Below are 26,468 nucleotides of genomic sequence, written 5' to 3' on the forward strand. Positions count from 1 at the left end.
AGGCGATTTTGTGATTAAAATTACTCGGTTTTTTGCAACAGAATTTTTCGTTCGTCGGGTTGTTTACTCTATGAAGCAAACTAAACAGAAACTTTAATGATACACAAAGAGGCCTTCTGAATCTCTTCACAAACTTCATAGGAGTAGTTAGCTGTTGAGGACGACATTATTCGTAGTTACTTGTAAGAGACATTACGACTTGAGAACTCATCGAACAGGGGGAGGTGGGGGTCGAAAGTTATGTAGCATTTAAAGCTAATCCTGGTTCACTAAAAAAACTTCACACAAATTCCGCTCTAACCGATCAGAAATTGTTTGCAGGTGAACCAATCGAACAAAAACCCCTGATTGAGACTAACGAATGACTAACGAACGCCATGGAATCCTGGTTAAAAGTCATGGAAACCTGGTTTTTTAATCTGCTAGAGTCTTTCAATTTAAATCTTCAGAACCATTTTGCGTATCCATTAACAATGGAAAATGTATTGGTAAAATTTTCAATGATAAGTTTTTTTACTGAAACACGGTTAGAACTGATATTTCAGACCATTATACTCTTTTGATCAGAGCAAATAACAGTACTGAGAAAAATCGTTTCACAAAAATTTTGTACAGAAAACTTGATAAATTTGCTGATAGTGAAAAAAAAAGTTTAACTGTTTGTTTCTTTTAAATCATGAAATAAATAAAAACTGGAAACAAAACAATCTGATTGGACAAATCAAAGCAATAACAAAAATTATTCTTGATTGCATTGAAAAATTTGCACCTTTAAGAACCTAAAGAATTAACGGCAAACCTCATTGAATGACCAATCAAGTGAAAAACATGATCACAAAGAAAACCAATGCTTTCAAAAAATTGTTTCGAAAATCCTTCAGAAGAAAACCATAGAAAACATCGGCAACAACGCAACCTTGTAACCAAAGCTATCAAAAACGCACGTCTGTGCTATAATGATAATCTTACTAAAAAGAAAAACAAAAGGAACAAAATCCTTTTTTCTGCGTTCAGTGAAATTTGCACTGACAAAAAGTCTGTCGAATTGAACATCCGATCGGAGTTTTTCAATGATTATTTAGCTGGCATAGGCAGAAACTTAGCTTCGAGTTTCAATGAAACTGATATTTTGTCAATAGCCTTGTTATGTCACCTGTTACTGAATAAGAAGTCTCAGCTTCTATTAGATCACTGAAAAACAAAGCATCGTCTGGTCATGATGGCATTAGTAACCAAATTGTAAAAATTTTCATCTCAGTCATTTCACATTCGCTAACAAAATTATTTAATCAATGTATTAATCATGGTTACTTTCCTTCCGAATGGAAATTGACGAAAATAAAACCGTTGTTCAAAAATGATCCAAAGACTGACCCGAGTTGTTACCGACTCATCAGTCTCTTAGGCTCGTTGTCGAAAATGTTTGAAAAAATTTTATTTTGTAGGATGATGCATTTCATTAAAAAGTTTAAAATAATCAATTTGGATTTCAATAAGTAAAATCGTGCAAAAACACTTTGATCTCTTTTACTGAATTTTTTAGGAAATCGGTAAACCATAGTTTAAAAGCGTTAGCCTGTTTCATAAAAAAATGTCTCACAAAATTTGAAGTTAAACTATGGCGTTCTGCAAGGGTCAGTATTGGGTCCACTATTTTTCTTGTTATACATTAAGGATCTTCCGAAAGTTTGTAAGTTAATCAAAATTAGTCTGTTTGCAGATGATACTACAATTTACTCTGCTGCAAAGCAGAACGCTAGTTTTTTCTTTATGGAAGATAAAGAAGCAAAGAGATGGTTTGAAGATCATAAGTTGGCAATTTATGACAAAAAGCACCTTCATGAAATTCGGAAAACGCGAATACTTGAACAAAGTATTTGTAGGTGAAAATGTACAAAATGCAAACGAAGTTACGTACTTAGGCGTCATTATAGACCTCAAAGTGAATTACTAATCTCGTTTCGAAAAAATAGCAAAACAGATGAGCAAGTTTTGCGGAGTTTTGTACGATGCAAGGTACTACTTTACAAAAAATCAGTACTACTTTTCTATGAAAACTATGCCAAGTCTATAATAACTTATGGTCTTATTGTTTATGGCTGTACAACTAAAACAAACCTGAACGAAATTTTCAATCTGCAAAGAGAATTTTTCGAGCATTATTTAGAACGGAAATTTATGAGCAATTCAAATTGCTCAACATTTTTGAACTGTATTTATCCAAAGTTTTTCGAGAACTTTTTTGGCAACTGGGAGACAAATCTGTTCATAAACTTCTTATTAAGAAAGAACTTCTTGCTAGACGAGTAACTCGGAATACAACTAAAGGAAATTTACCAACCTAATCCCAGAAAACTAAAGGAATTTTACCAACCTAATCTCAGGTTGTACCTGAAAACAACCTTATCCCAGAAAATATAGCTAAAATGAACCGCCATCAGTTGAATTCTTTGACGAAAAATTTTACTTTCCTTTACATTTTTAAAAATCAAAATTTAATGGATATATTTTTTTGACATGCGTGAGGTCTCCAGCAATAATTTTCTGGGCTACCCACTCGATGAGACATAAGTCTCTTTGGGATGCCCGCTAGGCAGTAATATCTATTATTCTACATAATTAATTTGTTGTTCTGGTTAAATTCAAATTCAATTCAATTCAAAAGTCGTCAATTGGTTGCGACCATATCTACACTTTCAATGTTTTGCACATCATTGTTCATCATTTTTTGTGAAAAACAGACTGTGCAAAATCTTCCACAATTTATTCCAAAAATTGGATAATCTAAGTAATAAAATAAAGTTAAAGAAGATCCAATTTTGAATGATATCTTAAATTCAATTTACTCCCTAAAAAGGATAATCGACGCCGTAAAAATGTAAACCGATCGGATAAGATCGCTCAATTTTGAGCAAATCACTCCACAAAATTAATATCATTGACACATTAGTTGACTCAAGGTTACACACAAGAAGAATATCACTTGGCGAAATCTGACATTTCATAGGTATCCACTATGCATATCGGCAACCCAGCTCACTCCTTGAAATAGTAAAACGAGATAGTGTTGATTATATCGCAGGGTATACGATAGCACAACCTCTTGACATATATGCCGGCAAAATTCCAGAAAGCAATTGGCGGCGCTCTCGTTGGCCAAACAAATACAGTTTTCTTCCTAGTTTTGACATTTAACTATTAAGTTGGAGAAGCAAAGAATAGCCATCAAAAATTGTTCTCGCTGTCTCCTGAATTCAGACAATGCTATCCCTGAATTAGTATTTGAAAATGTCAGTTTGCAAAACAAAAAATTGACTAGCTCGGAAGCAAAATTCTGATTTTCAGTAAAAAAAAAATGACAGAGCATCCCTAGAGCCGCAAAACACTGTTAATATTCTACACTTATCTCTTGGGCCAGTAGAGATCACAATTTAAAAGAAATCCAACCCTCAACTTTTTTGTCACCCTCGAAGACTTGGAAAACTAAATGCTTTTCAACCTAGACAGAGCCACAATTTTAAATTTATATTCGTGAAAAGTCTCAAAAAATCTGGAAAACATAATCACTGAAACCAGACACTTGGGTGAAAATGCGTCACGCTTAAGTCTGTGATCTCTTTAGAGCATATACAAATAAAACGATGAGAACAAAACTTTTTCAGCAAAACTATTTTTAATCGCATTAGGATTTCATCTGAATGCTTTTTGAGTAAAAAATGCAATAGATAATGCAGCTGAAAACTATATTTCTTGTTGAAGCTCCAGCTAACATATTTATTTATTTTTTCAAAGTTTATCATAATAGTATTTGGGAGAGCTTGTAAAAAGTCTATTTTAAAATGTGCAAAATTATTGATTTTAAAAGCTCTAGTCACGAAAACGGTCAAATATTTTGAAGAAAGCTATTGTGAAACGTTTTCAGTCTAAAAACTATTGTTAAACCCCACAATGAACCCAATTTGAAAATTCATTTAAACTGCAATGTCGCTGATAGAGTTGACGACTACAACTCAGAAAAAATAAAACTGATAAGAATTATTTAAAAAAATGAAAGTGCTGAAAATTTTTTCACGCAATACCTTTTCATATGACGATGTCTGTTATTGTTATAGTAGGTGCATTATTTTCAAATCCTAATTGATGTTGCACTCAATTGTCAATTACGTAGTTAAACAGATGCAAAAGTTCAAAAAATTGTAATTGGTTCCTTTTGGTTTATTTATAAACAAATTTTAGTTGTTAAATAATATGAGATGTTAAATTTTATGCAAAAACTTGGGGAATTAAGATAACAGTATTAACAGTCAAATAACCGAATAAAATCTTCTGGAAGGAAGGGTTCCAAACGAGAATAATTCTTGTCGTACACAAACATATTTGTGTACTGTAATGGAGGTCCAAGTTATGTTTCATTCATTAAAATTGTCGATTCTTAGCGCTTACACTTTACACAATTTTGTACAAGGATTCGATTGGCAGATGGTTTAGTCAATCTTGTCTACCAGCATCGAAGGAAAAGACAATAGCAGATTAAACGGAATAAATTGAGCGACTTTTCACGAGGAGCAAATTGAAGAGAATGAATCTCCAACAGTAACAGGTAATTAGGTCATGAACAAATTAGTTCCCGATGCGGGAATGAAAAACAGACGTAAACGTGAACACAAAGTTAACTTGGAATATAAATTGAACTAAAATTGACTTTTAATAAGTGCCCTTCAAAATAAGTATAGCCTTAAATAAGTATATGGTATTTGAATTTTACTGTACTGAAATAAAATACGTTTACTGTGTGCAGTATGCCCCCTTTTGACAAATTTAAGATTGCTCTAATGACAAATTTTAAATAACGATATTGATAATAAACTAATACTTATTATTATGCTATAAAAACAATTAACAGTACCTTTGCGGGTTATAATATCATGATAGCTAGTGATATTTAGTATAAATGAAGTTTGGGTTCTCTAAAGTTTTTTAAAGGTTGTAGCTTTGCTCATCTATCTGCAAGTTGTCTTAAGGTCTATGATCCGCAAGGGAAATTCGTAGATCCGTAGGTGATACTAAACCAATGACTGGCAAAGGATATGGGTCTGGGATAGGTTCGACTTGCACTGCGTTGTCGACTATCGACTGTACTATTGAGGGCTTGAATGACTAGATATCATCTGTTTTTTCGTCTAGGCTGGAGCGAACTTTACGAGCACGAGTTGGAGTTGGTGGATCCTCCATAAGAGTAATCCTAGTCAATATATTTGGAGCTCTTCCGTGAAGGTTTTCCAGTCTCGGGCGAAATTTGTTATAGGCCTTCCCGGGATGCTGATGTACTTTAAGTTATTTGTAATTTCTGAGAAGTGCTGGTTGGCGGAGCTGTGATTATCGGCTGATCAGGTGTAGGGGCAGAAACTTCATTTTTTCTTTTACTTTCAAATCAAAGCTAGGACTTCGGGCATTGCGCGAGCGATGGTCAATTTTGTCAAGTGTACTCCGCTTGCATTGTCTTTCATTGTGAGTTACCGTTTCTTTGTCTAAATAGTGGAGTTTTGGCACGACGACGGAATTAAGATTCGAAGATCGAAATCCCAGTAGTTTTATGTTTGCATATGCAAATTTGTTAAGGTATTAGTTTAAGTGCTGCTCTAATGTTAAAAGGGTTTGTTTTTCCTTTGATTCTTTAATAAATGGGAGACGATGGTTAACTGTACTAATCAGTCTTTCTACCAAGCCAATTAACGGGTGATCATTTGTTTTAGCTGGATTAAAATTACACTGTTTTACTTACGCAGTTTTTTAGTTTGTTGACAATAAGACAACGAGCCTGATCTATTCTTAAGGAACGAGGCACTCCGTGAAATTGTATATAATGTTCCAAAAACTTTATTTCATTTGTAGCGTTCGCATTAAAAAAATTTCTGCAGTTGCATGATTGGTAAATCTCTCGAAGCATTTTAAAAAAGAGATTTCATGTTCTTTTTCATTATTGATAGGACCTGCAAAAGCTATAAGCATTTCCTGAGTAGGAACTATACATGGAGCATGAGATTGATATTGTTCGGCTGGTAAAACTGATTTAAATTATTTACCAATTGCCGTAAAAGATTTGCATCCTATTGAGCAAACATTATATGCTAAATTGTTGCTAAATTATATGCAAACATTATATGCTAAATTGTTGCTAAATTAGATTCCTTGCAAACCGCTTAATAGAATTTTGAGCGAATGTTGGGTATTTCACATTATAGGTCCCGCGAAATTATAGCCCCCCATTATGATACCTTCAATATGATGGGGGGGCTAGAGGTTGTCTGAACACAATGGTTGGGGCTACAATGAGAGAGACCCCGAGTGTTAACACGTCTGGCATGATTTAAATATATTTCAGGCTTCCTGAATGGCTTTTGTGCAAGTTGGGTGCTATTTTGTGTTTGAATATTTTGTGCAGAAGCAGTTCCTCAAGTTAAGAGTAAGTGCTTAAATTGTTGCTGAGACTACTTTTCGTCTCAAGCTGACCAAGCAAACAGAACTCTGAAAACGTTAGTAGTCTAAGGAACGTCTATTTCGCTTACCTGTTGATGTAGCCAGTGTCGAAATTGATGAGGCTGCAGAGGTGTTTAAAGTGATTGCGTTGATATTACTTCTGACACGGGTTGCTAGTGGTTGGAGCTTGACTGCTTTTCTGGAAGTCATCGCCTTAGACTTGATGTTGTTCGCCAATGAAACACCAGAAATATTATCGTTGTGGCGATGTCTGGGTTTAAAGTCTCCTCTGAATATCTGTTTAAGTTCTTTCCAGTGGAGGGCAATTTTCTCCTCTGTTGTCTTTTCATAAGGAAGAGGGCGTCTATGATTGAATTTCCACAGAGGAGAATTTCTTTCTTCTTTTGTGTCAACTTTTGTGCCTTATACCCGTCGTGCTTCGCGAAGTGTGAAATACTGTACTTCCGTGTGCTAGAGGTTCCAAAGTCCTCTTAGGTCTTTCTTAGAACGCTTTGTTACTTTTCGGGCATTTTGTTACTTTTCGGGCAATTTTCAACACTTTCGGCGTCTGAATAGTGGTGCATTATTTATTCATATATTAGATTTGTTAAATTTGGGACTGTTTTTTTGTTACTAAGTGGTGTGTTTGACTTTCATCCAAAGTGTGTTGGAAAGGTGTCACTTTTATAGTTTTTTGTTTACACATACGTTATTGATGCACTCTTGACTTTATTGATTCTTTAAGTTGTAAATTGTTTTTTACTAGCTAATTTCATGCAACCTTATTGTCTTTTGTTAGTTTCTATCAAACTTTTGACTAATACGATGACTCGGTGGTCGTTTGCAGGTGCCGCTATTAGGTTAACTTTTTTTTGTTTGCAAAAGTTCTTATTTTTATTTCCCATTTCTCATCCAGCTGGATCTAGTCGGATTTTACGTGGCACTCCATGAATTTGTATGTATTCATCTAAAAAACTGAGAAAATGCGAGATAATGTTTGTCTTGATCTTTTTCATTTGTGATCGGTCCAACAAGGTGTATTTGAATTTCCTCATTGGGCTCTGAACAGCTTTTATGTGGTTTCAACCTAGGTACCGGGATTATTGCTCTAGAATTCTTACCAATTTTGTGCAGGCTTGACAAATGACTGCTTTTTTGAGGATTTAAGGCAATGCCAGTACGAGTGCATATAAGGGTTCACCTCTTTGCACCTTTGCTCCTCATTTTGCAAGATGCAGTCTCTGACTTCCTTCAGTACAGCATCTTTGTTTGTCATGACTACTTGAAATACTTTCGTGCAAAAAGTGGATAAAATTAGTGTTAAAAACTTCCTCATTTGAGGGTTCTAAATTGGAGGTTGTGGGCCCGTCTTTTGAAGATCTTGTGGTATAGACTTCCGACTTTGGCAAAGAGTGGAATGTTGCTCGGCATGTGTTTCCAAATGGAGTTTGTAGCGAGCTATTAGTGTGGCTCATGTTGTCAGAATTAAAGGGGTGGAATAGTGCTGCGTCTCTAGAATAAGAATTCAGTGAGTTAATTGTGCGGGTTTTTAAGACAGAAAGCAATTTGGAATGGTTTATTTGATGAGTAATTGTGGCACGTGTGGACAGTGCAGTATCTACCACGACAATGTGCTGTGATTGACAGTGTGGTGTGGAAATAATATAAATTACCGCAATCACGTCACGATTGCGGGCAATTGTAGCAACCCTATATTCTCATATTATTTGTTTGTTAATATTGCTTTTTGATTTGGTTGATGAAAAATGTAATCTTCCTGTCTATATTAGAACCTGGTTTGTTTGTTCAATGTTAAAATCAAGAGGTAATAATCCATCTACCCAACGTGTTAGACGACTATTGTAAGATTTATTAGATCTATGTTCTTTCATGTGGATAGTATTGCTCTGTGATTAGTAATGACAGCGAAAGATTTTTCAAATAGATGTTATTTGAAAAATTTGACGGACGAAACCATTCCTAATAGTTCTAATTCGTTGAGGCTATATGGTTCCTCATTATTGTTAATAAATAGTGATGCAAATTCCACATTTTGCCAAACTGTTGGTGATCGTTTTTTAATGTGGCGCCTAAACCTGCTACATTTGATGCGGGATTCCAAGTTGTTGTTGTTGTTGTTGGGAACTTACAGTTTTCACTGAGGGGATTTTCGTTCCAGTCGTCGTCTTAGAAAATTGTCTTATTATTTCTGCAGACCTGACAGTCACAGCATAGATGCCAGCTACAGATCTTTGTCCAAGTGAGAATTATAGTCTGTGCTTTCAGTCTTATTGCTACTTGACTTTTAAAGTGTTTGAAGTGTGTTTCTAGCTCATTGTTCCAAATGAATTTTTGTATTTTTTTAAGAAGTGCTCGAAGAGGAAGACATAAATGTGAGACATTAGGTCTGATTTTTTCTTTATAGTGTACTAATCCTAAGTAGGATAGTAATTGTTTTAGGTTTTTCGGTGTTGAGATGTTTTTGATACTAGTGGAGAAATACCATATTGACTAAGGTTATAACCTAGGCATTCTATTCGGTTCTGGCAAACACATAGTTAGGTTAATTCTGAGGTTACCCTCATCCAGTTTTTTCAGACATCGACCGACTATATATAAGTGGTCGTTTTTAGATCCTCGACTGACGACAATATAATCAAGGAAACAGTGTGTGTTCTTAACTCCAACTAGAGTATAATGGATAGCTGCTCGAAATGCAGCTGGCATGACAATTGGACCATAAAATCAAGTAATGAAACGATATGTGCAAGTACATGCGCCACTAATAATATTGAAATTGCACTAGCGTGAGGTTTCCGGTTCTACATTCAATTGAATAAAAGCGTACTTCATATCCACTGATGAAAAATATGCTGCTTCGTTCGAAGCATTTGTGTTGATATTTTGTTGTATTGTGTCCTTCAAATTGTCAATATTGGGCATCTGATAATTATCTTTATGAATTGACTGGTTTAAAATATTAGAATCTAATGCTAACTTAACGTTTCTCTCTTAACTGTTATGAGGATTGGAGATATGAAGTTTTTATCAGAGCATCTTTCGAGTTTTATTATGTTTTTCAGCCATTTGTTTTTTTTAAGTTCTGCATTTACTAAGGGTTGAAGAGTAATTGGCACTCGTGTTCCTTTCGGATGAGTTGGAGTGAAATTTTGGAGTGAAAAACGATTGCTAAATCATAGCAAAAATTAGATTCCTTGCAAACCGCTTAATAGAATTTTGAGCGAATGTTGGGTATTTCACATTATAGGTCCCGCGAAATTATAGCCCCCCATTATGATACCTTCAATATGATGGGGGGGGGGGCTAGAGGTTGTCTGAACACAATGGATGGGGCTATAATGAGAGAGACCCGGAGTGTTAACACGTCTGGCAGGATTTAAATATATTTCAGGCTTCCTGAATGGCTTTTGTGCAAGTTGGGTGCTATTTTGTGTTTGAATATTTTGTGCAGAAGCAGTTCCTCAAGTTAAGAGTAAGTGCTTAGATTGTTGCTAAATTAGATTCCTTGCAAACCGCTTAATAGAATTTTGAGCGAATGTTGGGTATTTCACATTATAGGTCCCGCGAAATTATAGCCCCCCATTATGATACCTTCAATATGGGGGGGGGGCTAGAGGTTGTCTGAACACAATGGTTGGGGCTATAATGAGAGAGACCCCGAGTGTTAAAACGTCTGGCAGGATTTAAATATATTTCAGGCTTCCTGAATGGCTTTTGTGCAAGTTGGGTGCTATTTTGTGTTTGAATATTTTGTGCAGAAGGAATATTTTGCCTTGGTGTACCAGAATTATTCAATTATTCAATGTATCAGAATTATTCAATTTCTAATCAACGGCAAAAGTTTTTTTTAACTCCCAAATCTACCAAAATACATGCGATCTCTGACAGAAGTTTGTGATCTGGAGACAATTTCTCTGGTGGCGGGTTTGCGTCCTGGCAAAATGCTGCGTCAATTTTCGCCAATTATTGGGCAATTAATTGGGTCAATCCAATCAATTATTGCAATTAAAATAGAGTAACCAGTCAATTATTGCAATCAATTAATTGCCAATTATTGCAATTACAATTAATTTTTCCAAATCCCTGCTGAGAACTTCTGGCGTTTATCGAGAACCGGAAGCGGTTCGAGATATTAAGTCAGAATTTCGAAGTGACTTCTGCATAGTCACTTAACCATGCTTATAGTAAGTTCTATGAAGTTGCAACGCAAGCGAACGTTTGGAAACTCGGGGCATGCAAATCAGCGATGTTTTGCTAGATATCTCCATGTTTTAAGTTTGAACTTTGACCTTTGAAACTTTCGATAGCGTTGCAACTTTATGGGACTGATTATAAAACACGAAACGCACACGTTTTAAATTGACGAAAGTCAACGAAATTCAACTTCTGGCCAAATAGCAACTTCTGGTATTTTGACTTCTGGTATTTTGACTTCTGGCACTGCAGACTTTCGGCATTTTATAATATGCACGTGAGTGTTTTCATTAATGTTTCCTTCAATTAGGAGGCCAAATATATTACCGACGTAAGCAATTGCGCTGGCTTGACCCAGCTAGTGAAATCCAGCTTCAGCCAATTTGTCGACTGCAAGAAGTTGCGGTGGTTTCATCATGAAGGACAATTGACATCAGAAGTTAAATTGTCGTCTATCAAATCTGCTTGTCAATTGTCAGTGGTAGTGGTCCCAATGGCGTCTTTCCAGCTCAACGCTGTAATCAAAGTGAATTTACAGTTAATTTCCATTCACTGGATTGGCGGTGCAGTATGTCTGAATATGATTCCAGGTACAATCCTCTTCAATAGTTGCAATAGCGATAGACAAGCGCAGCTAATATTGGCCTTCTCTCGATTTTTTCACGACTCGAAGAGGAGTATTGGTTTTCTGTAACCAGAACTACCAGTGTGTTCAAGCACGATTTTTGACCTAGAAGCGAGTAAAATGGCCACGTGAGTTAGTTTTTGCTGAGCAAGAGAAATTTTTTCATGTGCTGCGTTGAATGAATGACTTCTGACTTTAAGTTGTTTTTCTGACAGTAAAGTGCATAGAGGCTCTTTGTTCGCTTGTAGTTAGTTTTTTTGAAGTAAGTTTTTTTAGTAGTAGTAATAGTTCAGGCTTTAGGGTCTTCCTAGGGGTGCTCCAAGGCACCCTTGTTTTCGTGTCCTATTTCAAATCGATTTTCGATAGTGGGTTGCACATCCCACATTTACATGAGATTCTCCACGTGCATTTGTTGTTAAAGTCGTATTTTGTTTTAAAGAAATTCCAGTAGATGTCACTCAGTTTTTTGCTCGATAGTTGTGTTGAATTGGAAGGAACTTTGGAAAAGATGTTGTCAAGTAGTTTGGCTCTGTGATGGAAGTTTTCATCAGTCTTCCTTAGACGATTTCTTTTTGCTATTTTTAATTCCCTATTGCGCTTTGTCTAGTCTTTCAAAGTCTTGATATTCGAAGTTCACTTAGACGTCCATTTTATTGTCAAGTAACGATAGTAAATGTAGTAAATCGTGCATTTCGACATACAGGCTTAGGGGCAAAAGTTTAAGTGCTATTAGCTTCTCTTTGTAGGTGCAGTTCCTTCCACTTAGTATCCATGAAGTGGCTTTTTTTGTAGCTTTTCAAATTTCTCCCTCTGCTGTCTGTTTGGGAGCCAAGCTTGAGAACAGTATGATAGTATTGGCACGACATAGCCAGTGTAGGCATTCAATTTACTTTTTAATTAGGCGCTGTCGGTCATGCATCGTTTTTTTTTGGTAGAATGCTTTTGTTGCTTTCGAAAGGCGGTGATTAAAGTTGCTATTCCAATTAAGATCTTTGGAAACAATCAAACCAAGGTCCCGTTGACTATGAACCTCTCCTGGCTCCTGATTTTTCAGTGCGGTTTTTTATTCGCTTTTGAAAGAGAGAAGTTTACATTTTGATGCAATTAGTGTCATGTGATTTCGATCGACCCAGTTATCGATTCCTTCCACGCTCTTCTATAACTCTTCCTGATGTACGCTAATTGGTTTGAAGTCGTCTGCGAAACTGAAATTTTCAGTGAGAGGAATTTCTGATGGAAGGTCATTTATGAAGAAGAGGAAGAGCAGAGGACCTTAGATTGAACAGCCGCTAGTGATTTCTTTTTGTCGGACAATGTACTATTAATCTTGACGCACTGTTTCCTTCTATTAGGGTAGCTGTCAATCAGCTTTAAAGATCTCCTCCTATTTCAAATAAATGCAGTTTTTAATTAGTTTGTTGTGGGGGCCTACAAAGAGTTTAGAAAAAGTAGTAGTTGAGTTGTAGCGGATCTCCTCTGTCTAAATCTAAATTGGTTTTCAAAGAGATTGTCTTTGCAATGTGAGTATATTCGGTTGAAAATTATTCGTTCCAACAGCTTGAGACGCAGCATAAGACTTATGGGTCTATAGGAGTTGACATCGGCTTTACTTCCCTCTTTATATACTGGGGTGATTGGACTTATGTTCCAAAGTTCCGGGAAAATTCCTTTATTCAGGATTGTTTGGATCAGTAACAGGAGAGATTCACTCAGTCTTTGCGCAATTTCTTAGCGAAGCTTTCATTGAGAGGAGTTTCTGATGGAAGGTCATTTATGAAGAAGAGGAAGAGCAGAGGACCTTAGATTGACTAGCCGCTAGTGATTTCTTTTTGTCGGACAATGCATTACTAATCTTGACGCACTGTTTCCTTCTATTAAGGTAGCTGTCAATCAGCTTTAAAGATCTCCTCCTATTTCAAATAGATGCAGTTTTTTAATTAGTTTGTTGTGGGGGACTTTGTCGAAGGCCTTTTTAAAGGCTAAGTAGAGGACTGACAATTGTGTTGTTTTCACATCGTCAAGTTTGGCCTACAAAGAGTTTAGAAAAAGTAGTAGTTGAGTTGTAGCGGATCTCCTCTGTCTAAATCTAAATTGGTTTTCAAAGAGATTGTCTTTGCAATGTGAGTATATTCGGTTGAAAATTATTCTTTTCAACAGCTTTGAGACGCAGCATAAGACTTATGGGTCTATAGGAGTTGACATCGGCGTTAGTTCCCTCTTTATATACTGGGGTGATTGGACTTATGATCCAGAGTTCCGGGAAAATTCCTTTATTCAAGATTGTTTAGATCAGTAACAGGAGAGATTCACTCAGTCTTTGCGCAATTTCTTAGCGAAGCTTTCAGTGAGAGGAGTTTCTGATGGAAGGTCATTTATGAAGAAGAGGAAGAGCAGAGGACCTTAGATTGACCAGCCGTTAGTGATTTCTTTTTGTCGGACAATGCATTACTAATCTTGACGCACTGTTTCCTTCTATTAAGGTAGCTGTCAATCAGCTTTAAAGATCTCCTCCTATTTCAAATAGATGCAGTTTTTTAATTAGTTTGTTGTGGGGGACTTTGTCGAAGGCCTTTTTAAAGGCTAAGTAGAGGACTGACAATTGTGTTGTTTTCACATCGTCAAGTTTGGCCTACAAAGAGTTTAGAAAAAGTAGTAGTTGAGTTGTAGCGGATCTCCTCTGTCTAAATCTAAATTGGTTTTCAAAGAGATTGTCTTTGCAATGTGAGTATATTCGGTTGAAAATTATTCTTTTCAACAGCTTTGAGACGCAGCATAAGACTTATGGGTCTATAGGAGTTGACATCGGCGTTAGTTCCCTCTTTATATACTGGGGTGATTGGACTTATGATCCAGAGTTCCGGGAAAATTCCTTTATTCAAGATTGTTTAGATCAGTAACAGGAGAGATTCACTCAGTCTTTGCGCAATTTCTTAGCGAAGCTTTCAGTGAGAGGAGTTTCTGATGGAAGGTCATTTATGAAGAAGAGGAAGAGCAGTGGACCTTAGATTGACCAGCCGTTAGTGATTTCTTTTTGTCGGACAATGCATTACTAATCTTGACGCACTGTTTCCTTCTATTAAGGTAGCTGTCAATCAGCTTTCAAGATCTCCTCCTATTTCAAATAAATGCAGTTTTTAATTAGTTTGTTGTGGGGGACTTTGTCGAAGGCCTTTGTAAAGGCTAAGTAGAGGACTGACAATTGTTTTGTTTTCACATCGTCAAGTTTGGCCTACAAAGAGTTTAGAAAAAGTAGTAGTTGAGTTGTAGCGGATCTCCTCTGTCTAAATCTAAATTGGTTTTCAAAGAGATTGTCTTTGCCATGTGAGTATATTTGGTTGAAAATTATTTTTTCCAACAGCTTTCAGACGCAGCATAAAAGACTTATGGGTCTACGCTGTTGACATAGGCTTTACTTCCCTCTTCATATACTGGCGTGATTTGATTTATATTCGAGAGTTCCGGAGAAATTCTTTTATTCAGGATTGTTTGGAACAGTAACAGGAGAGATTCACTCAGTCTTTGCACAATTTCTTAGCGAAGCTTTCAGTGAGAGGAGTTTCTGATGGAAGGTCATTTATGAAGAGGAAGAGCAGAGGACCTTAGATTGACCAGCCGCTAGTGATTTCTTTTTGTCGGACAATGCATTACTAATCTTGACGCACTGTTCCCTTCTATTAAGGTAGCTGTCAATCAGCTTTCAAGATCTCCTCCTATTTCAAATAAACGCAGTTTTTTATTTAGTTTGTTGTGGGGGACTTTGTCGAAGGCCTTTGTAGAGGCTAAGTAGAGGACTGACAATTGTTTTGTTTTCAAATCGTCAAGTTTGGCCTACAAAGGGTTTAGAAAAAGTAGTAGTTGAGTTGTAGCGGATCTCCTCTGTCTAAATCTGAATTGGTTTTCAAAGAGATTGTCTTTGCAATGTGAGTATATTCGGTTGAAAATTATTTTTTCCAACAGCTTTCAGGCGAAGCATAAAATACTTATGGGTCTATAGCTGTTGACATAGGCTTTACTTCCCTCTTTGTATACTGGCGTGATTTGATTTATATTCGAGAGTTCCGGAGAAATTCCTTTATTCAGGATTGTTTGGAACAGTAACAGGAGAGATTTACTCAAAGCGCAATTTCTGAGTATAATATTTCCTAGTCTATCGGGGCCTGTTGATTTTTCCAGGTCTAAGTTTTGTGAGAGCTCTTCAATTTCCAGGCGCGAAGTTTTTTATAAAGTTTGCTTTTTCTGTGAATCAGTAGAGGAGATTCCTTACTGTTATATAAACTTTTGAACACCAAATTGACGGGGGTGGCTTTTTCGCTGTCACTACTGGCCTTTTCAATACCGAATTCGATTGTTGCTGGCAAAAAAGAGGGATATCGGATACATTTCAGGTATTTTTGTTTACTACTAAAACGCCTGCTTGTGAAAATTTTGTCTTCGAAAATGTTTAGATCGATGTCCATTTGTTTACAAATCTGCTTCTCCAGCTTCTTTAGTATGAGGAGTCTACTAAGATTCAAATTTTTCCAGGCTTTTTTTTCGGTGTTCAACTGCTGCATCATGTGAGAAGTTTCCTTACTGGCCCAAGACGGCAGTGCTGCTCGATCTTTCGTTACTTTCGGAATGTGATTGTTGATATGGTGTCTAATCCATGTGTACCATTGGTTTACGAATGCGTCAACATTACTAAAACAGAAGTGTTTGAAGGAGTTTTCCTCAATGGCTTGATTCAGTTTTTTCCAGTCAGCTCTTTTGAAAGCAAATATACGGCACGTGTTTGGGTTTTTGACAACTGTGCCGAGAAACACAACATAAGTTTGAATTGGTAGGTGATCTGAACACTGCCTCTTGTTTACCTCGAAGCTCCTGTGAAGGTTTTGATGTTGATAGCATCCTATCACTGGATGTGGATTATATGTGAGGACACAAGGACAACAACTAGCGTTTGATTTGATATGTTCGATAAGTTTGATTCTATCAGTTTATCCAGGATCTCTGATTCATAGCTAACATTAGAGTCCATTGCTTCCCAATTTGTCCCGGAGAAGTTGCTGTCGCCCATAATCAAAGTGCATTGAATCATTTCCTGACTTGTTAAGTTGCATATTCAGTCAGCAGCTTTAAAAAGTTTTCAGTAGTCCATTGATGGCGACTTCCGTTCGGGGGATTATTTTTAACTGCTCTGGAGTAAGCTCAGTGCTTATGAAGACTCTCGATTGAAGTTTTTAAGCCTGAAGGCCGATTTCAGCACTAGTTCTTTGCTAATAGGGCTTTCTAGATTTATGACGATGGTTTCCGGACCCTTTTCTGGGTTATATTTTTCAATACGCGTGACCTTACAGAATCGCTTGTCTTTTAGTTAACACAAGATCTCTTCAATAGCATTCATATCGGCATGAAGTCTTTCGTCGGATGACTTTGATTGATTTTCTGGTATTCCTCTTACTCGGATACCCATTCCATTGTCATTTGCCCTTGGGTAGAACACTCCCCTTCGCAATTGTCCCCAAAGAAGCGGCATAAGACTGCGGATTTATTTTTAAGTCTGAGAGTTCTGCTGTGATTGAGTTAATGAATTCGTTTGATTTTTCGATTTGCTTATTCAGTGTTTCCACTTTCCAATTGAGATCATCTAGTTTTCCATCCACTTTTGATGAGAGAGCCTGACTCAGGTCTCTTGACCCCGTTTTTTGTGTACAACTGTTTCAGACGCGAAGTATATTTGCATTTAATTTGATCAAGGCTTTAATTTCTTCCACTATAAAGCCCGTGCATTCTGGAGTATTGTGTAACGTTGTATTGCAAAAAGTACACAAATTTTTCTTTCTTGTTGTTCGCAATTTACTGATCTGGGTGTCATTTCAAGTCTTGTCACTTCAAGTTTGTTTTTTTTTTGGTATAGGTTTTGTAATTTCTAGGCACTTCAGCACGAGGTAATGCGAGGAGGGGTCAATGCTTTTCTTGCTAACCTTAGCCCAAGAACCTAATCAAAGACACCAGTTTGCAGGAAAAACAGATTTTGCTTATTAGTACCGTGGACCTTACTACGGAAGGAAACTACTAACAAAGTCACTTTAATCCTTTCTTTTTGTTTTTGATAGACGCTGCTGCTCCCGATTGATTTGTTTCAAATCACCGTAATGTTTCCTAACAATAGTCAAAGTTTTGATTTCAATTTTCTAATATTGATGAAGCTCTGAATACTGAGAGGTAATTTTGCTATCTTTCTGCTTTTTCTTTGACAGCAGGTCTTTGATAATGTGGAGAGTTGGAATTCTCGTTGAACAAAGTTTTTCAAAGACGTTTGCGACTCCTTTTCTCTGGCAGTAGACTATACCACTGATGAATACTCGTCGCTCTTTCTATCGCAGCTGCAGTAATCTACCCCCTTCGCAGTTCATATAAATGTGTTTTTAGGGCCCAATAATGCTTTTCAGGAGTTCTTTCCAATTGTTTAGTAAGATAAGTGTTGTATTTGTGCAGCTTCAGCTTTAAGCCGACTTCATTTGATCAGTGAATACGGCAACGTACTATATTGGCGCAGTGGCTCTGTGCCTCAACTTTTGACGCGATGTGTTCTTTTTTAAAGTGTATATTAATTTATGACATTAATTGAAACATTTTTTGCTATTTTATCAAAATTTAATTTTTTAAATCCTTAAATGTGAATTATGCTTCATTCGTAAAGACGAAGTTTAGATAATTTTACGGAAGACTTCTTGTCATGACTTCGAGCTTTCAAAATGGGATAAACAGGTAAAGCTCAGCGGGCATCAAGTTTCATTAGAGGCCATTAGACGCGTTTAGTCGTCCTTCAATTGTTTAGAATGGCGAAGCTACTGGGTAGACCGTAATTCAAGGTTAAAAGGTCATTTTTAGGAGCTTTCGAGCCCAAAATGCTCCAATTTTCGCGTTTTTTCGTCATTTTTAATTTTTACTGGTCCAGTCTAAAATTGAGGTTTTTAATAGTTGATAAAAGGTCTTTTGCAAGACATAAATATTTTCTATGACCGTTTTAAGAGCTACATTTTTTGGTACTCCAAATACAAACACGCAGTTGTATACTATTTTTTTGCAATTTTGCTTCTAGTGCAATGGAATAGTTTAATATCACGAGCTTTAGCTTTTTTTAAAACTTGCAATTTTTTCTATATTTTGAAATTTTTTCACTAGCGAGTTTTTCCGGCATCATGAGCCTAGGAAGCATCTTTAGGGTTTTTAAATAAGTTACTGCACAGTTTTCTACAGGTAATGGATTGGTTATTATTAGCCGTGAAGCAATATCTGAGGCTATTTTTGGCCGTCACTTGGTTTTTTTTATTTCGGCGTCAAGATTTTTTTTACGACCATGACGTCACAATCACTTCAAATCTTCTTTTTGTTCGTTTGTTCATGCAATTTCATCTGAATTGCGTGTGTGACGTCATTTTTCACTCTTAGGCGAGCGAGTATTTTGTTCATTCGAGTGAACAAGTTTTTGGTCACACATGACTTACCTCACTCTCAAAAATGACTTCCTGACTCTAAACAAAATGACTTCTTTACTATAATTCAGAGATAAGGTCAAATGAGTGCGTGTCGCTCTAAGTGAAGGGTATTTGAGGGCAACTATTAGAAGTAGCATTAAGTTAAACAGATTATTTATAAAAACTTCTTATTCTTATTCAACATAAGGTTAAATGTTTTTTGGGTCTGTTTCTTTTATATTTCTGAGACTGCACGTCTACGAAGCTATTGCGGCTATTTTTGGCAATCTGCAGGCCATGTTCAATATTTTAATAACATATGAGTTATAGCAATTTTTGATAAAATTTAATTTTTCAATAGTTCTGAAAATTGTTATTGTCCTCCAATTTTTTGATCTTCATGAGCCAGTGAAACTATTAAAGGTTTGAAATAAAGTTACTCGATAGTCTTTGGAGAAAATGAAATGGTTCTGGGATTGTTAATATCACGAATTTTAGCAATATTTAAGGTGAATTTTGAATTGTTTTTTAACTATCTCTACTGGCCATCAAAACCTTTTTATTTCTTGCAGATGATTTACATGGCAGAACACCACTGACCAAAATTGGTTTTGAACAATTTTTGTTGAAAACCAAGTTTTTTCCGTGGTGTTCTTCTTTAAATTTTGCACGTGTCCATTTTGAAGCGTTTGTCGTATTTCTCGAGTTAATCTACCTTTAGTGGATAGGAAGTCTCTTTCATATCTTTTGCGTGAGTAAATGAGTATATTGAGTTGTATCATATTTGGCCTTCAGGGTAAAAGCTTCAAGGGTTTTAGCAATGATTGTTTTTTTGTTTATAATTTTTGATTTTTTTGTTTCTCAACTTTGAGATTGTCTTTTTTGCTGGGATTGTTCAATTGATCTGCTAGTCAGGCACATTAGTTCTCAGTTTTTCACTCGATTCTTTGGATTGTATTTCAGAACTTGTCCTGCTATGTTTTTTTAATTTGTCGTCTACATCGATGATTCTTGCGACCATTGACTTCTTCAATTTTAGTGACTTCTGCTGCTTTGAAATTAAAATTTATGTGCGTGACGTCATTTGTTCTGCTTTTAGGTCAATTCCGTGACTTACCCAAAAATTGACTTCTGAACTCACTTAATGAAGTTTAAATTTGATGAACATCTACTAATTCAAAATCAATAGTATGCTTTTAAGTGGTGCCAAGCGTATATGCCCTAGTCCTTGAATATCAGTCCTTAGTTTTTGATTTTGATTATTATTTATGAAAAAGCTCTTAGGGTTTTTTTCCTTATAGAGAATATGTGTCTCATAAAAATGACAGTCTGAATCTAACCCAAAGATTCTATTGGTCTATGAAAGGACTGGTGGTCAATCTGTCTATCTTATTTCTTAAGTTGTTTCAATTCCATGGAAGGCCACAAGCGTCTATCGCGGCTATTTTCCGGCAATCTGCCGGCCATGTTTTTGAATTTTAATCTCCATTCAAGAGTTATTAATTGCTCTCGAATGAAGTTTGAAGTAATAATTAAAAACGTCTGGGTGTTTTTTGCTCGACCGTTTTGACTTTTTCGTTGTGCGTAATCTAAATTTCTCTTATTCACAAGTGTCTGATGACATCATTTGAAGCCCCTTAGTGATTTTTTTTTCATTTCTCTGACTGAAGCAAGCTGTAATGGATTTGGGTTGGCAATAGTCATTTGAGCGCAATAAAGTTTTCTTGGTTTTTTATTTCGTCGTCAAGATCTTTGTTACGACCATATGACGTCACAACCACTTCAAATCTGCTTTTTGTTCATTCGTTCATACAGTTTCAACTGAAGTGCGTGCTTGACGTCATTTTTCGCTCTTAATGGAGCGAGTTTTTTCATTCGAGTGATTAGATTTTTGGTCAGACTTGACTCATCTCACTCTCAAAAATGACTTCCTCTTTTTGAAATTCACTTTTATTTACTTTAATTCAAAGAGATCAGGTCAAATGGGCGTGTGTTACTCTAAATTAAAGTTATTTGAGAGCAACTAAGAGGCAGCCAAAACTTATACAGATTTTTAATCAAAATATAACATATCAGCCTTCAATGAAACGACGATTTTTTTGGTCTGTCTCTACTGTTTTTTTAGACTGCAGATCTACGAAGCTATTGCGGCTATTTTCTTGCAATCTGCCACCTATGTTATAATTTTTACGGCCTGCTGGACATTGCGAATTTATCAATCCTAATGGGGCTAGTTTGAAACAATTTCTTCGATTTGAAGTTTCAGCGCGTTTGTGAGCCTTTTTCCTATATTCGAATTTTGCGAGAGATTTAATTCGATTTTTTAAAAAAAAATGATTTGTTTTGGAAATTCCCTTTAGTTTCTGTGATCTGTGCCATGCCTTTTCCTAAGGTGTATTTCGGATCGCTTAATGAGTACTGGAAATCTGATATTCTCTATGATATTGCTTCGATGTGTCATTGCTAAGATTTGGGGGCTTTTTTTTAGTTATCAAGTGTTCTCGTTAATTATTGTGATCAAGAGAGCCGTTGTTCCGATAAAAGTTTTTGGTTTTGCTGGTTTCAATCACGCTTACTTTGGTTCCCAAAATCAGTTTTTGCTCGTTGCTCTTTTTGTTTCAACTAATTATTGGACAAATAGTTAAGTTGGAGCTCATTTTTTGGTCTTCTGGGTTTTCACAATGTCTTTGTCTTTCGGGTTTTCCCAATATGCATGATGATTTAATAGATTGCTCAGATTGTTCCTATGCGCTGAATTGCTCCAGGATTTCTTCAAGTCGTTTTTCGTCAAGATTTTTACGATCGACATCACGTTAACTTCAAATCTTCTATTGCTCTTTTCTTCAAGCATTTATAACCGAATTGCGTGCGGGCGACAGTTTTCAATCTTATGGGAGTGTGTTTATGTTTTTGGTCACACGTGACTTAACTCACTCTCAAAATTGACTCCCCTCAAACTCAATGATTTTTGCATATTTTGATTGAAGCAGACAGAAGAGACTAGAGTTCTAAAAAGCTGTCGCAGCTTTTTCTCTGGTAATGGACCAGATATGCCTGCAGTTAATTGCATACGGATTTTGTTTCGAATAGTTCGTTTGGTTGGTTTCTTATGCGTTTTAATTGGATTGTTCGTTTGATCTTTTTTATTGCGACTGAATGCACTCTTGGTTCTCAAAATTAGCTGATGTTACGTTTTTTAGCTGCCCTCTTAGAGCTGTAAAAAGCTCTAAAAATTTTGATTTGTCAATGAAGCTGTTGAGGAATCCTTGAGGAGGCTAACGTTTTTGATTGTTTGGAAGAGCATTTTTGGGACTCCAGCTCAGCTTTTCCCTGCCCTCTAAAGCAATGATTTGTGTGTAGTTGAAAAAATCCGACAGAATCTTGCGAGACAATGCATCGCCCTTAAATATTTTCATCCAAAGTCGTGATAAACTTTTTTCTCAAAGATCCTAACCGACAAATTTTTCCTTCCAAACATGCAAAGTATAGTGCAATATTAAACTCGTTTGGAAACATCAGTTGACGATGTCCATAATTAGTCTTCGCATTTTTTAAGTGAAAAAGATACTTTCAAAAAACAACTGGACATTAAAAAATTGTTTCAAATAAAACTGAAAAAAAAAAACAAAAATTTCTATCATCACTTAGAAATTTGTCAAATTTACCGAAGTTGATTCAAAGGCAAATTATTTTGCTGGAGAAAAATGAGCAAACATTCTTTTTCGAAAAAGATACAGAACTCAAACTATATCGGGAACCAAAAAATTTGCGACGGTGCGTTTTGCCCTGAAAATTTTGGAGCAGAATTAATTGTAGCTTTTATTAACCAACTTGTAGGCGGGTTGATAAAATAAAGCATGTCGTAAATTGTTAGTGTGCCAATTTTGTCAATTTTTGTCAGTTTGTGTTGTGGACAGCTTTGTCTTGCAAGACCTTAAAAGAGAACTTTTTTAACAAACATCTTCCAAGATAGCCGTCTATTTTCCTCTGGAGTAATTATAAAAAAAATTCAAGTTGCACGCGCGTTATGCATATTTGTTAATTCTAAGAACGCTTGTACAAGTCATTGTTTTCTATCCTTATGTTGAAAAATGAAACGAAATTTAATTGCTGATTCATTGAACATCAACGAAGTTTGTAGCAATTTTTGTAGTCGTGCATCTGTGTGTCTCTCTAGAATGACTTTTCGCCCCGTTTACTGACTTGACTTTTCGTTAAAGGAAACGGGATAAACTAGTATAGCCCGAGGGCGATAAATCTCTGTGCATTTCTTTTCGGGCCACTGTTAGCTTGAACATGATGTGAAAGACAATTCTCAACTTTGGTTTCTCTGGACCCCCTATGTTTCTGATGAAATACTTTTTCCTTCTTCGTGTACCAATTTAATTTTAGTGCACCAATTTGCCATCAGATCATGTTTTTCAACTTCATTTCAAAATAATGCAATCAGTTCAGATTAAATGCCTTCGTACAGAATAAGCGTTTTTCCGTTTTTTTTTCAAATGATTTTGTAATTCGGATGTTCATAAAAGGTTAAGCACAGATTATATTGTATGTTTTGTTTCAGAATCGACAATAGCGGATGTTATGTTTTACTTGAGCGTGAGCTATGGCATACCTAAATCGAATCAGTTCTTTTTCTCGAGACAATATGGCATGCTGCAACCTTCTTTAAAATTGAGTCAACTTATTCATGGGGGATCTCAAACCATTCAATCGGAAAAATTCAACGCAGAGTTGGATTTGTTTTTGTTTGTAACTGGACTGGAAGATTCTTGGGCAGCTAATTGCGTTGGAAGAGGTAAAGACGATGTACAGCATCATGGTTGTACGTCTTCCGACAAACTAATGACAACATTTAGTGAAAACGAGGCTAAGAGAAAGGGACAGAAAACGAACGCCAGTAAGTTGCTGTTTGTATTCATGCCCTTATTCCTTGTTGCTCTGAAGCCACCACGGCTCTGAGATAATGGCAGATAACCCTGAGATACTAAGCAACATCTTTTTTACTAATAATTTATATGTAAGAATCAAAGACATTCTTTCCTATTGTGATCAAAATATTGCTCTTTGCAATGTTGCAGTACTGTGTTGCCACCGTTGTCATGTGAAGATTGAAGTAGTTTGATTCAGTAGCTGCCATGCTTCTTGTCCAGTAGCTGTTGCTTGCTTCCTGTTTATAGGATTTCGGTGAGGTGCAATAAGTAAGTCCCATAAAGTTGCAACCCAAACGAACATTCGAAAAGCCCGGGGCATTCAAATGGGCAGTGTTTTGCTAGATATCTGCATGTTTTACAATCGAATGTTGACCTTTGAAACGTTCGATAGCGTTGCAACTTTATGGGACTGACTATATATAAATGTGTGCAACATGCATGCGGTATGCGGCATTTGTGCAACTTGTATGCGGTCAACATCAAAGTGGATTTTTAATTTCTGAAATAGTCCAATTAATCGAAGGAGACTTAGCTTCCGATCAAAATAGCGTCAATTTTCAAGGGTTTTTTCGGCGGTTATTGCTCATTAAGATTTTCAGCTCCAAAATTTGAACCGGGGTCTTAATGTGGATCGAATAGATCTAGAAATATCATTTAAAACCTTTTTCTGTGACTTGTCCACTATAGAGCTCGTGCTTAATTTATCAATTGATTTTGTGTACAGGTCTAGCTGTGGGTGGAAATGATAAGATTGAAGAATTAAGTGATGCTCAAGATGATTATTCAGAAGTTGACAGTGCGTCTGTTGTCGATTCGTGCACATCTTTACATCAGGAAGAGGGCTTAAATGAGGAGATTTGTTACGCAATTGGCCGTCAACGCAATACTGAAGACGGTGAATATAATTTGAACATTGTCAAACATAAACATTAAGATGAAATTGTTGGGCGTATAAAGAATCTTGTACATGTGCAGTTCTGAACACTATTGAATCCGCCGTTAGATAATTAACGACTAGAAATAACGGCAAGCTACCGTGAGTTGGGCCGAGAAGAGTTCGAGTTGTTTCTTGAAGTCAGATCTGAGGTATTTTTTAAACGTTTAATGGCAAATTACGGTCTGATTTTGTTTGAGGACGGGAGGTTCTGCTCAGTGAAGAAGGCGAATTCACTTTATTTATTGACAAATTGGAACCACATCAAGGTTGGCGATATGAACCAAAACAGACTTCGAAATTGCCTATAGTTCCACAGCCCCTTGTCTTGACCTCGGAGCGACCGACCGACGATAAAGATATTGCTTTTGGGCTGAGTGTTATCAGAAAAGCTGCTGACGATTTGGGGCTGAATGATCCTCCGCCTACTGAAGGTAAAGGGAGCAAAGAATTTTCGTTTTAAGGTTAATAAAATTTGCTCAAAATTTTGCCATATTGATTGCTCTTGATCAAAGTTTGGAGTGTGATATACTCTTCTGTTAGTGTCACGCCCCTATTTCGTTCCTCATAGTTACGTGATGATTTTCCTTTAAATATCCATAAATAAGTGCTATAATTTAGTTCATATTCAGTTAGTTTCAAGGCCATATATAGCCAGTATTTCCATCTAGGCCTGTAACCCCTAATTTGTTTATGTTTATGAAAAACAACCGCAGAATGACAGTTTTACTAGCAAACACTTCAAGTGCCTAAAAGCCTCAATATTTACTTTTTTGAGTTTCTTGATGATAAATTCACAATCAGTAAATAACTTCATGAGAGATTATGTACTTGGTGAAGTAATTATTCTGATAAAGTAGGTGCTAATACGGAATTGTATATGTACTGAACAAACACCAAGAGACGTACAAAAGCCGGAAATCGTCCTACTTGAAAATCAGTAAATATTTACGAAGGACCAATACAACTGAAGGCACAGTCCTGCGGAACCCGCTATCACCAGAACACCGGAGAAACAGCCTGAATATCAGTTGCTAATAAAACTCAGCAAAAACTCAAACTTCTTATTCAATCATTGAAAACTTTGGCTTTATTTTCTGATATATTAATTAAAGATTGAACTGGAAATTCTTCCTAAAATTAATAAGTTAAAACAGGCTATATTAGAGTTATAGTATGGTTAAATAAAGCTCTAAAACCCAAGGCAACTAGTGGATATATCGCGCATCCGAACCGCTCAATAAAAGGCTATTACTAGCTAAGTTTTTTCAAAATATATCCGCTAAAAATCGCACTGTGAAACACCAAAATAAGTCCTTGAAAAATGACAATTAATCACATTATTTACTGCTATTATTAACCTCAGAAAACACCATGAGGAACACTTATAAATCAGTGCGTAACATGGTGACAGGAGTTATTAACTGTCTTCCAGTTTAACGAACCGATATTTCGATAAATTCCTCGATAAATTTGATATTTTCTTCTTTTATTTTGTTGTTTTCTTTCTTCTCTTCTTCTTCATTACCTTAAGAGCCTCCAATCATCCAGAATCACATCCAGCACTTCCTTCTCGACCAAAATGATAACGCACAAAGCAGTAACAAAGGAAAGAATGGGTGGAAACTGTGTTTGTGTCTCTGTGGACTAAGTGTAATAACAATTCAAAAGTGCTTGAGTGGATACTAACTGGAACAAACTCAACCACAGCCGCCACAACGGACAAAAATAACACAGGGTATTTACAAACGAGGATATTGTGAGTAAATGAATTTGTAAAATTAATTTTTGTGCTTTATTTATGTCAATTTATAAAGAAA

The 26,468-nt window shown here is 36.2% G+C and overlaps 1 protein-coding gene across 3 annotated transcripts in view; it reads left to right on the plus strand.

Annotated features, from left to right (window-relative positions):
* The first annotated feature begins 9,868 nt into the window (after positions 1 to 9,868).
* LOC142354469 (uncharacterized) overlaps positions 9,869 to 26,468 on the plus strand; it is a 54,605-nt gene continuing 38,005 nt past the window's right edge. For 2 of the 3 annotated variants that reach the window (XR_012761089.1, XM_075406772.1), the window contains exons 1-5: positions 9,869 to 9,970; positions 11,003 to 11,282; positions 23,345 to 23,680; positions 24,439 to 24,609; positions 24,849 to 25,082. Coding sequence is in view for 2 of the 3 variants with exons in the window: in XM_075406772.1 (XP_075262887.1) it covers positions 9,899 to 9,970; positions 11,003 to 11,282; positions 23,345 to 23,680; positions 24,439 to 24,609; positions 24,849 to 25,082 (1,093 nt within the window). In the remaining variant the exon portion in view is untranslated. Of the gene's footprint in view, positions 9,971 to 10,200; positions 10,481 to 11,002; positions 11,283 to 23,344; positions 23,681 to 24,438; positions 24,610 to 24,848; positions 25,083 to 26,468 lie in introns of those variants that run through there. The other variant, XM_075406773.1, reaches the window with a different exon arrangement.

The sequence above is a fragment of the Convolutriloba macropyga genome, chromosome 15 (genome assembly GCF_964194025.1).
Source record: "Convolutriloba macropyga chromosome 15, txConMacr16.3, whole genome shotgun sequence".
Taxonomy (NCBI): Eukaryota; Metazoa; Xenacoelomorpha; order Acoela; family Convolutidae; genus Convolutriloba; species Convolutriloba macropyga.